This window comes from Frieseomelitta varia, unplaced genomic scaffold (assembly GCF_011392965.1).
Source record: "Frieseomelitta varia isolate USP_RPSP 00005682 unplaced genomic scaffold, Fvar_1.2 scaffold_300, whole genome shotgun sequence".
NCBI classification, from domain to species: Eukaryota; Metazoa; Arthropoda; class Insecta; order Hymenoptera; family Apidae; genus Frieseomelitta; species Frieseomelitta varia.
The window spans coordinates 442,535-455,272 of NW_025110036.1; the positions used below are offsets into that span (position 1 = coordinate 442,535).

Sequence of the window (12,738 nt, forward strand, 5' to 3'; positions counted from 1 at the left end):
CTACAGTTCTTGAGCCGCTACAATTATATTCGGTTATCCCATAAGTAATGCAATCTTTTGGGGAGTTAAGTTTGATATAATGAAGGTTCTTGGACACCATCGACGTTGATGAGCTGGAAAAATTGGAAACTTAAGGGGGCAGGACAGTTTGACGGGCCCAAAAATTACTTAAAAATACTTTGGAGGGCTAGTAAAAGAAAAAAAGCACACATTTGATTGACATGAGCTTTATAAAAAGATTGAAAGAGAAAAAAAAGAGGGCTCTTATTTAGCTTTTTACATAACTTTTTTTTACACTGCATGATTCCAGCCAAACAGGATTTGTTGCAACAAAAAGGCAAGAAAAGTTCAAAAGTAAACAATATTCTCTAGAGATTGACGATCCAACATTTTTATTCCTGAGAAAATTATGAAAATAGCTATTTGATGTGTCGAATTTATGCCAAAAGTTTCTACGTTTTTTGTTTATATCTTTCGAAATTGTTAAAAATTAGAAAATGTTCGATCGTCAATCTCTAGTAAATGTTACACTAAAGATACACACCAAGTTTCACGGTAATCGGTTGGTTAGATTCCGAGATATCTCGCACACCGTTTCTAAAAACCTAGTTTCGAGAAAAACGCGTTTAAAGTTTCAGAACGTCATTTTTCATACGTATCCTTTACTCACTATTTTTACTTATATATCGAAGCTCACAGTTCTTACAGTTCGCAACTAAATTGAATCCAACTCCCCTAATATTCGATTCACCAAAGATAATATTTGGCTCACACGATTTACACTTTATAATACTGCTTAAAGTTAAAGTAAACAGTGATGCAAATTCAATTATTCTGTATCCGCGGATTTATTATCATACCCCAAGATAAGTCGTTTTTAAAAGCTAGAATCTTTCGTATCTTATTTCTAAGACTTCAAACTACTACTTTAAAACGAAAACGAAAAGAAATCGATTTTTTGAAAATTTCAAACCGTCCTGACTCCTTAATAGAGGAGTAGTTGATATTTATTACGGAGAGAAGAAAGATCAGTGAAAAATTGGAAACCCAATCGAGGAAGAAGAAGGCAATAAAACACAAAAAAGTTATTCTTGAGACCACGTTACTCATGGGATGATCGAATCACCTAACACGAGACCAGTCGATCTAACTCTAAAAAAACGCGGTGTTTCTCTTTTTTCAATTCTCAGATTCAAATTCTTTGTATACTCAGCGTACTTCGACGACAGGGTTGGCGGAACAGGCGCGCCAACAGGTAAAAGTCAGGGAATGGTTCGTATAATAAGCGCAACAAAGACGAGAGGACCAGAGCGTGTTTGGTGTAGACTTTGGTATCGACCAGAGAACGGAGGGAACATAACTGCTTCCGTAACTGTGGCCGCTAAAGTGAAGGTGTGTTGAGAAGATGAAAAAAAAAAGAAAAAAAAGAAAAAGATACTTCTATGACGTTACCTTTGAAACCGGGCGGATTATCGAAGAACAAAAAGAATAAAATATATTCGTGGCACGGTCATAATAAAATATTTTCAGACCAGCTAAAAAGCACAAAATGATCCCTGTTCTTTGTTAAAGGCATAATACACTCGAAACACTTTTTTTTAATATTGAAAAATTCCTCATTTAATATCAAACTGCTGTCAGAACGGCGAACACGTTCAATTCTTTTCGTGAGATATTGGATCTGCAATGATTGTATTCTTAGAAATTTAAGTTCTTCTGCCCTGCAGAATAGATATTTAATTTGGAAACATTGATTGTCTCCATTTTTCGCGAAACATGCGAATATCCAAATATACAATATCACACGAATTTTATATTTCACGCAGTTTTCTAGTGAACTTACGAAAACCTGTTGAACTTCAAATATCGTAACAGAGCACCCAGAGTACAAGATAGCCAAGAAACAAAAAAAAAAAAAAAGAAAATCAAGAGAGGCTAGAAAAAAATGACTTCCACGAAATTAAAGTACTCTAGCACGTATACGTAGAAGTTGACTCGTTGCCACGCATAATATCTTTCCTTTTCTCTTGGTACCACCTCGAACAAGCTTTTACCCTTCCCCATCCACGTCGTGGATAAATTAGAGTATACATTTGACTTGCTCGTTACTCGTAATACACCCGGCCTTCCCTCGTCGACGATTGAAATAGAATTCGTAGAAAGCATGGACGTGGCAGGCGTTAACCTAACGATTATCCCGATCGTTTCAATAGGTGATCAGAGAAAATTGGAACTTGAAGTACAGTGCCTGCTTTGTGATTTGCCCGTTGCCGAAAGAATCGCCTACGTCCGACAGAGTGCCGGAAACAGTGAGCGTCGTGGCCCGGCTGAAAGCGTCGCCGACGAATCGTATCCTCGTGCAGAATCGGCCCGAGACCAGGAAGAAGGACAAGGAACTGTTGGCCGTTTGCGTGAAACCCCTGCATTACGATTACAACAGAGTAAGTTCCACTCTGTTTGGTGAAGTAGAAATATTTGCGAGTTACTGTGACACGAACGTATTTGACAGTATTACGGATAATAGTTAAAATATCTATGCTTGATACTTAAAATGTAGGTCTATTTTACATGTGTAATTATTATAATAATTATATTATAGTGTAATATATTGTATAATGTATATGATATATTGTTATATATATAATAATTACTATAACAATTATATTATAGTATATATATATATATATATTATATAATATATATAATATATAGTTCTATTATATATATAATAATTATTATAGCAATTATATTAATATTGTATGATATTGTAATATATATTATAATATTAATAATTAATATTATAATATATATTATTACAATAATTATGTTAATATCATTATTATAGTATATATTATATAATATATAATATATATGATATATAGTTCTATTATATATAATAATTATAGTATATAATAATTATATTAATATTGTATAATATTGTAATATATGTTATAATATTAATAATTAATATTATAATATATATTATTATTATAATTATATTAATATTGTATAATATTATAATATATATTATAATATTAATAATTAATATTATAATAATTGTATTAATATAATTATTATAGTATATATATTATATAATATAATATATATGATATATAGTTCTATTATATATATAATAATTATATTATATATAATAATTTCCATTTAGTTTATTGTAGATGTGACTATTAAAATTTTACGAGGACAACACAACACGACTCGCTGAACATTTTAAAAATGTAGGATTTTTATTAGGATCTGTCTGTTGCTTGAAGAAAGTGAATGTAACATAAAGACTTGATGAAATGCAGAATTGTTAAAAGTAGCAAACTATTGAATTTAACGGTTCTCAGAATTTTCTACTAGAACTCAGAAGTTGCTAACGATTGCTAAATTATTTAGACTGTCGAATATTGGATGCTTTGGAATTCATATTTTTTAGTCATTGGAGCTGAATTTTTTAAAAATATAGAATTCTTTGTTGGTTTGTCTATTCCTTAATATATGAGCTTGATGAGGCTAATAGTATTGTTAGAAATGCTAAATTATTGAACTTGAAAGTTCTCAGAATTTTCTACCACTAACTTATGTTAGTGAAGTTGCAAACAGAATGAACAATTAAAATGACATTTTAAAAATATAGGATTTCTTTATTGACCTATCTGTTGCTTGATGAAAGTAAATTACCAAATTACTAAATTTAGAAGTTCTCAGGATTTCACAGATTAGAACTCAGTGAAGTTGCAGAATGAACTATTCGAACTGAAATTTGAGTATTGAAAGATTTTAGAATCAGAGCTCCAAGAAAGAATGTTCATGATAATAAGAACTAGACAAGATTCGGAATTCGAGGTAGAAGCACTGAAATTACTGAATAAACTTGCATTTAGTCGCAAGTATCGAATTTGAACTGAAAAGTTCTGGGACTTTTAAAACCTTCTCCTCAGTCACTTGAATTGGACTCACTTCAAAACACAGGTTTCTTCACGAGACCTTCATTCGTTGCTCCAAACAAGTTTATACAAAGACCTGACAGGACGTAGAATTTTTACAATTACCAAATCACCGAACTCACGGCCAGACTACTCACCAAACTAATTGAACTATCTGAACATTCGGATTCTAGATGTTGCAGCTAATAGAGTTTATCGAGCTACACAGGCTGCTTGGCGCTAGCCACGTAACTCTATACAACGACACGGTTGGCACAGAGGCCGGATGCGCTCTCAAGTACTACGAAGCTAAAGGCCTCGTGACCGTGTTACCTTGGCATCATTTAGACATGATCTCGCAACGAGAGATTCGCACGGAGGGATTATTCGCCGCTCTGAACGATTGCCTTTATCGATCTATGTACAAATACGAATACGTGGCGTTGGTGGACCTCGACGAGTTTATTATACCGAGGCACAACGACACGATCATTGATCTCATCAGGTGAGGAGAGCTTCGAGACTATCACATCTACCAGATGACGTACAACAAATAATTTTATTAATTTACGAAATAGTTACGAACTTCGTTACGTTCCTCTTAATAATCATCATCAAAGTTTGCTGATGTAAGAGCAAGATCGAAATGTAATGTAAGAAATTTGAGAATCGTAGCAAGAGTCTGCAAGTTAAATGCAATCAACGAGAAATCTAAGGGGAATCTATTTAATCGTAAAAGAAGAGACGACTATGTGTAAAATTTTGTTCTCACTTTCGCATGAAGATCGTCCCTAGTTACAGTGGAATTTAATATCAATTAAACTTTATCGTGGCGAAACAAAAGAGCGGAATATCAATAACCTGTATTCCCCAAATATATACGAAATGTATAGATAAAAATAAAAGTCCTGTGTTTCCAGGTGGATGAGCAGTCGTATAAATACGAAATCCACCGGAGCGTATTCCTTTCAGAACGCGTTCTTCTATCTGCAATGGGCGGACGATCCTTTCGTGGTGACCAGCCGGACGCCGATAGAGGCTGGCCTGATCACTCTGAGGAAAACCAGGCGCCGAACGAAACTTCATCCGCACAAGCAGCGCTCGAAATACGTTTGCAAGCCGCAGGACGTTGTCGAGGCTGGCAATCACTTTGTCTGGGAGTTTATCCCGGGACACGGGACGCTGAACGTTCCATCGGACGCCGCGATTCTCCACCACTATCGGGTCTGCGAGTTCGGCGGCGACGATTGTATAAAGACGCAGTCGGTGGTGGACAGAACGGCCTACAAATACAAGGAGAGGCTAGCGGTGAACGTTGGCAGAGCCTGGACAGACCTAAGCGCCGATTGTTCGTTGCCGAAGTTGGAGCCGGTGCCGGCGGTGACGCCGCGGATAAAAGCGAGCCCGGTGTTGAAGTCGGTCAGGTAGCGAAAGACCATCGTCGAGACGCTTTGGGATATTGGTAATTTCACTGGTACGCCCAAGGTAGCGAGAACATATTTCTACAACTACGGTGGCCCGTAGTGGCTCTCCCGCCTCCTCTTGCTGTTTTGAACTTCGGAGGAGAAAGGGACACACACACATGACACACGTTTTTTCTACCTTTCGCGGTCCACGCCTAATAGATCTCGTCTACGGGAAACCACGGAGAGAGAAAACGGCGAGCCAAAACGACGAGAAAAGTAAAGTGTGCCCAGCACTGTGCCGAAGGAAGGCGCGAAGACGCTCATTGAAAAAGCTAACGAATAATATTTTTCTACGTGAGAAAGACTCACGATCGGCCGGGGAAGTATGTATGTATGTAACTGTACACAGTAAGCGACGAAACGAACGCTTTCCCGAACGATCCTGTATCTCTTACGCTATGGTGCTTCTTTCACGATTTTATACGGTATTGTATTTATGTACGAGTTTCCTTTTTTCCTTTTTTTTCTCTTTTTTTTCTTTTTTGGTTCGAATCGGAGGGGCCGATTTACGCGAGGTCGAACTATTGTAGCATTAGGAAGAACGTAAGAGGTTCTTATCACGCAGGGCCTACGTTTTCGGTCTACATTGTCGGCTATAATGTAAGATAAATCTGATATTACATTGTTGTCTCGTTGATCTCGTTTTTCCTTTACGACACCTATAAATCCGCACAACGTAATAAAGAAAAACGTACGCATATCCATAGGATCAATACCTTAGTCGTAGTTTATTGTATGTATAATATGTATCTAGGACATCTAGTATTTAATCTGATAGCGAACGCGTAGCGATGCGAAAGATGTTTTTAAAATGCCGATTTACACGTAGCCGATTTATATATTCGATCGGTTATATTTGCAAGATTTATTTACGAGGAACTGGTTTCTTGTTCAGAGGAAGAATTCGTTTGTCTTTTTTTTCTTCTTTTTTTTTTTTTTTTTTTTTTTTTTTTTTTTTTTTTTTTATCAGGGATTGACATTAGTTGCCTTTAACAATTGTATTCGTTGTTTCGCGAATATATATATATATATTTTTTTATTAAACCCCTAAAGGCGATCTCGGAGCTGTTATACAATAGCAGCTACGTTTCAAGAGGAACATGATTGTTAATCGTGCTCGGAATGCCAACAAATGAGAGAGCATCACGATATAATATCAGCTAGATAGGAACTACAGATTCGAGCGTTATGACAATGAACATTGCAAACTGTTTCTATTTCTTTTATAATGTCACATTTTTTACGCGCACATACATTTATGTATATATGTGTATACACTGAGGTGTACGTGCATTTACGTACACGCAGCATGTAGGATAGGTGAAATACGTACATGTGATCGGTGCTAAGCCACAGTCAACATGCCGTTTGGTCGTGTTGAAGAAGTTAATAAATATTATACGACGACAATATGTATTTTGATTCCCTTGAAAATATATTTCGTAAATATAAGTCTGGAATACATGTACAATTATACGAATAATTGAATTTCATATTATTTAACACACGTATGCTGTATATATATATACATAATATCTTAAGTATTTTTTACCACCGTCTAAATTATTCGATCACGAAGACTAACGATACATTACTTTTTATTAATACGTCTATTTACAGTTTATTGTAAAGATATGCGTACAGAGATCGATAATTACATGGACGGTATATTTTGAAATTTTTGTAATTGTTTTTTTGTAATGGTTAAAAATCCTCATCCGAATGATCTAGCTTACTAACGGCTCGTTTCTCTTGCCCAACCTTCAAATCAAAATTCCTGATCTCTGGCCCTCCCACAGAGTCTAGAATATCGTCGTCGTCGTCGTCGTCTAGATCACCATCGATCAACAAGTCACTGTCACTATCTAGCGAACCGCCACTGTCGTTTGATTCTTGAATAGTCCCTCTCTGACGTCCAGACATGCTTCCGTAAATACGACGCTGTGATATTTGCATTCTCGATGATCGGCCAGCTGTTATATTTAGAAAATACGTTTACAAGGTAGCTTTAACAGTTATTATACTAACTTTGTTAAGATAACTACATATTATAACAAGTTTTTTAAAAATACTGAAAACAAAAAAAAAAATGATGTACTATGTTTTTACCTGATTTCAACCGACTGCTTGGTGTTGCCTTCTCGGTATTTTGTTTTTCTATATTATTAGCAAGAGGAGGTGGAGGTTCTTGAAGATTGGTAGGTAATATAGAATCATTTCCTTCCATCATGCTCTCAAAGTTAGCATCCTCAGCCCTCATCTTCTCTAACTGTTTTCGCGTTGCTTCTTGCCTATTTTGAGTTGGAAAACATTATGTTGTGCTCTTTGCAGAGTGAATTTATAATTCATAATTTATATAAATGTACCGTCTTTCAAATCTCTCTTGTTCCGCTTTAGCTGCATCTTCATACAGATGTTCAAGATACGCAAGGTAACGAAACTTTTGAATATAATCGTCGTACAAAGCTCGTAGTTCAACTTCAAGTTTCTCAAATTCCTCCATGAAAGCTGGACGCACTTTTTTTAATGTTTGTAATCTTTTCTGGTTTCTGTCGAGTTCGGCGCGTCGTCTTTCGATTCTCGTATCTAAACTTTGCTCCGTGTCCTTAAATCAGAGAAATTGCAGTCGAATATTCAGAGATTAGAGAAATTAGAAATGTATTTTTAAAGTACCAAAACGAGGAGACAATACCTTTACACTCTCAATTTGTTTCTTGGTATCTTCAATTTCTTTACGTACATTTTCAATAACATCTTTCAGGGCAGCCTCGATTTCTGTCGTGTCAAATTGTCTAGCAACTTTTGAGTTACGAATCTCTCTGAGATCAACTTCTCGCCCGAGCAAGTCAAAAAGTGATGCACCAGTAACAGTCAATTGGCTGGCTAGTTGTCTCGTTGATTTCAGTTCGTTTATTTTATTGGAAATGTCGAAGCTAACTGTATTGAAACTGTCATCGGACATTATATTGTTATTATTACTATTATTCTGTGCATCGTACAGTAGTGTAGCTACTTTTAGCAATTCTTTCACAGCGTAGCCATCAGCTTGGTATAACTTTTTTGTATTTAATTTGACATTTGTTTTCAAAGCCTATATTCGTAATTATTTAACAATATTAAATTTAGTAATGTGAATTAATTCACTTGTTCATATATTATAAAATTCAACAATGAGATTTTACAAATTTACAAATTCATTTTTGTGGAATATAGAAATTAATTAATTAAAAATTACGAACTGTTGTATCAGATTTATTACCATAAATTCAGCAACTGCGCGTATTAATGAAATACGCTCTTCTTCGGTACTGTGTTCGCTAGGTATATCCGCATCTGGATCAAATCTTTTGACCAGCCAAACAAGAATTTCGGCAACCAGTGGAAAATTCGGTAGTCGAAAATTTCCAACAGAAATTAGCCTCGGATAACCAAGGACCCGCATTACTTCCGTGAAATCTATCAAAAGATTCAATGCAATTATCATAAAAGTATACACTATATCGTAACAATATTCATTGTAAAAAAGATTGTTTAAATACTTCTTAAGTCACGGAACGACATTTTCCTTTTAAAAACAGAGTTTAAGTGAATCGCAACACTTTTTTTCAACTTTCCACGCTATGTTTTGATTTTCAGTCAGAACGTTGTCAAGGAAACATTAACTCAGATAAAGGTATTACGTTTCCCTCTAAAAGGCGATTTTTCGAAAATTCTTCGGTTCTCAGATTTTTCTCTATTTTTGTTGCAACTATAGTTGCGCATCAAATTAAAAAAATTTATTTACAATTAATTATATAACTAATTTAATTTATTAATTAATTAATTGGTAATGAATTACAGTATGTATTCAATATTTATCCTAGAATAACAATTGTTAATTAATCGAATTACCTTTTTTTAAATATAAATTTTAAAAAGTTAAGAATCAGTAAAAATCGCTTGAAATCCATTACTAACATACTTCATACCATACTTTATTTATTCAAAACTATATTGATTTATATACAACATATAAGATTAAAGGTCTACAACAGGAGGTATCCTAGATTGTTTGATCTCAGAACGTTTTCGTTTTTCAAAAAGTCTTTCTCTTGCTGCTCTAAGGTGTTGTTTCCTTTTCATTTCTAGAGTTTCAGGAGGTATCTTTGACGGTGGTTTGGCTGCTTCCCATATTATTTTTCTTAACTTTTCAAGAGCGTCAGCTAAATTTAAATGTTGTGATCTTGTCAACTCTGACTTGATTATTAGATGACCTTCTTTTGATAATTTATTTTTATGCTGTAATAATATTATTATAAATTTTCCGATACAAAATTGTATATATATGATTTGTTTGCATTTGTTAAAGATCACAAACCTGTTCTAACAATTTATTTCTAACATCCTCTGCTAGCCATTTAGCACTTTCTATGTGTAATCTTACATCTACTTTGCTATTTGTACGATTTACGTGTTGTCCTCCAGCACCACTGCTACGGCTATATGTGATTTCAAGTTCTTTAATTGGTATGTAACCATTAAATTTAGCATTTGGATCTTCAGGAATCTAAAAATGTTACATAATATAAAAATTCTCTCTCATTAATTCTTTTATATTTTACAGCATATGAAATGAATGAGATAAAAGTAGTAATCAGCCAAAGCTATTTGTAATTATAACAGTTATAACTGTGCTGTAAAAATAAAAATAGAAATACTGTATGAAATGAAACGTAACATAAAAAATAATTAATTCCAATGTAATAAATTATAATAAACTTACAAACGTTGGCGTGTAAAGTTTTATATTGCTCGTAGGGTATAGTTTGTCAAGAGAAAAAGCACTTTTATAAGCGAGAGCTCTCCCAAGAACACAAAACTGATTATGCGTTATATCCGTTGCGAAAATTCGGATCCATTGTCTGCTGGCAATATTCATTTTGTCTTTCTTCTAAATTTTCAAGTCATATCATAACCTATACGTCGGTAATAACAAATGTATCACGTGAACGTAGCGCTACGAGTTCGAGAATCGATTCTCGCAAAAATTCCTTGCAAGATCTCGATATTTCGAATTCAATATCGAATTTGTACGTTCAGTGAAATCTCGGAAGACGCGAGTGACTTGTGCTTGTGTTTTAACGGAAATTTAGTGCGATTTATTGCAAAAAGTGTATAAATAATGATTAATAAGCTTCCATGGACCGAAGTGATTAAATAGGAGACAAGATACTTCAAGTAAGCAAATGATTTTTATCAAATTATTTAATTGAAATAACAGTACGTGTGATATTTTCAATTTCTTGAGACTTTTTTATAATTGAGACCAATTAATTTTGATTCAATTCTTTATATTATGTTTTATATGTTCTTATATTAATACGATTATATTTTAAATATAATGTAATGCAATAATATTGAATGTTATACTTAAAATTTATTACACATGAGTTTTCGTATACGAAAGCATATATCATTAAAACGAATACAACGATGTATCATTAACAATTTATAGTTGTATTCGTTTAATATAGTTTCATGAAATTGAAAACTTACAATTAGAGTGTCTTTACCGATTTAGTGTCATTCCCAACTTTACCGATTCAGTTCAAATCATCCGACCCTTTATCATTTCCGTGTCACACCCTACTATATCGATTTAGGCAGTTTTGCATCGCAGCGCTACTAGGAGGAATTAATAGGAATTAAAATCAGAAAGTATGAATAATATTATTACATCTACGCTGAAAATTATTTGCTGAACGCGAACGTTTTTTTATTCGCATATAACTTAATTTTTGATTATAACATAATTATTTCCTACACGAATTAGCATTACATGTCACAGACTTACAAATTAGCATTTAGTATGTATATGGTCGATAGAATTATGAGTTAAAAACTAACAGTGCAAATGGTAGCAGGCTGTAAAATAACAAAAATCGGTTGAAGAAAAAGAATTGTTCGGATAAGCTAACGTAGTTAAAACGATAAATCGATATATTATCCAAATAATTATTATTCAAGTATTTTATTCGAACAACGCCCACGTCTGTTCCAAACTAACTACCGATGAACCAATTAATAGATTAAAAAACGAACAAATCGAATGGCCAGTATTTTCAACGATAGAACGAATAGGGTTAAAATTACTTGTCGTTGACTATACAAACTATTGGCGTAATCGTTGGTTTTGCAATCGTTCGGAGGATTGCAGAAACGCATTCTGGTAAAGACGGTAATAACTGACAAGCGATCTGCCGCAAGGACGCCGAACTTCTTAACTCGGCTGTACGGTTTTCCCGGCTAAATACTGTGACAAGGCCGCTGCTTTACAGTACCACGGGTTATTGTACTGGTGAAAATCTATCAATTACAAAAATCAGTCGTAAAGTCGACTGGACGCGCGCCATTTTTGAACTAGGTGCACTCTAATCGTGTAATTACTGTACGAAGTATAGTTTCGATATCTCGTTTCGTCAGGCGCGCGTGATTCTGATATATCGAATTTTGAATTTTAATATTACTGTTTATGAGCAGGTCGTGGATGTCTATGAAAATTATTAAAAGAGAGAGGGCATAAATAAAATATTCCATTGATGCATTAATATTGATGTTAATCTTTCTATCGATGTATAAAAATTGTTCATAGATATTCGGATTGCGGATTTTTACGTATTTGTTGGAGATTTCGGGCATATTATGCATGAACATAAAATAGACAAAATTTATAATATCGTATATTTAATAATATTACATATTTTGAAAGTAATATTATAAATATATAAACTAGACAAAATATATATATATATATATATATATATATATATATATATATATATATTATAAATAATTTTATATATTTATATTAAATTATATATTTAAATTTATATATAAATTATATATAATAAATCATTTATATATTATAAATATATAAACTAGACAAAATACACATATATTATAAATAATTTTATATATTTATATTAAATTATTTATTTAAATTTATATATAAATTATATATTATAAATCATTTATATATTATAAATATATAAACTAGACAAAATACATATATATTATAAATTATATATTATAAATTATTTTATATATTTATATTAAATTATTTATTTAAATTTATATATTAATTATATATTATAAATCATTTATATATTATACATATATAAACTAGACAAAATACATATATAGTATAAATTATTTTATATATTTATATTAAATTATTTATTTAAATTTATATATAAATTGTATATTATAAATATATAAACTAGACAAAATACATAATAATAATATAATATAATAAATGGAGCACATAAAGATATAAATTTTTAGAAATATCCACAATTTGGTAA

General features: G+C 32.8%; 3 protein-coding genes across 4 annotated transcripts in view; 1 reads left to right on the forward strand and 2 right to left on the reverse strand.

The window, feature by feature from the left end:
• The window catches only part of LOC122529668, a 52,825-nt gene extending 46,020 nt beyond the window's left edge, over positions 1-6,805 (forward strand). Inside the window, exons 4-7 of the mRNA XM_043656003.1 lie at positions 1,191-1,392; positions 2,214-2,441; positions 4,124-4,434; positions 4,850-6,805. Of these exons, the coding sequence (XP_043511938.1) occupies positions 1,191-1,392; positions 2,214-2,441; positions 4,124-4,434; positions 4,850-5,357 (1,249 nt within the window). The 3' untranslated portion in view covers positions 5,358-6,805. The remainder of the gene's footprint in view (positions 1-1,190; positions 1,393-2,213; positions 2,442-4,123; positions 4,435-4,849) is intronic.
• A 185-nt stretch (positions 6,806-6,990) lies between these two features.
• Positions 6,991-9,141, reverse strand: LOC122529669 (clusterin-associated protein 1). 2 transcript variants are annotated; one of them, XM_043656005.1, is made up of 6 exons: positions 8,935-9,141; positions 8,655-8,851; positions 8,088-8,486; positions 7,762-8,000; positions 7,505-7,686; positions 6,991-7,368 (listed from the first exon to the last, which is right to left on the reverse strand). In XM_043656005.1, the coding sequence occupies exons 1-6, from the start codon at positions 8,954-8,956 to the stop codon at positions 7,100-7,102; spliced, it is 1,308 nt and encodes a 435-aa protein (XP_043511940.1). In that variant the 5' UTR covers positions 8,957-9,141; the 3' UTR covers positions 6,991-7,099. The 2 variants fall into 2 exon arrangements, with proteins under 2 accessions (XP_043511940.1, XP_043511939.1); XM_043656004.1 differs by having other exon boundaries at positions 8,655-9,140.
• A 218-nt stretch (positions 9,142-9,359) lies between these two features.
• LOC122529672 (peptidyl-tRNA hydrolase ICT1, mitochondrial) lies at positions 9,360-10,401 on the reverse strand. The gene is made up of 3 exons (XM_043656007.1): positions 10,158-10,401; positions 9,753-9,941; positions 9,360-9,673 (listed from the first exon to the last, which is right to left on the reverse strand). Exons 1-3 carry the CDS (start codon positions 10,311-10,313, stop codon positions 9,413-9,415), a joined length of 606 nt encoding a protein of 201 aa, XP_043511942.1. The 5' UTR covers positions 10,314-10,401; the 3' UTR covers positions 9,360-9,412.
• Between the last annotated feature and the right edge of the window lie 2,337 nt (positions 10,402-12,738).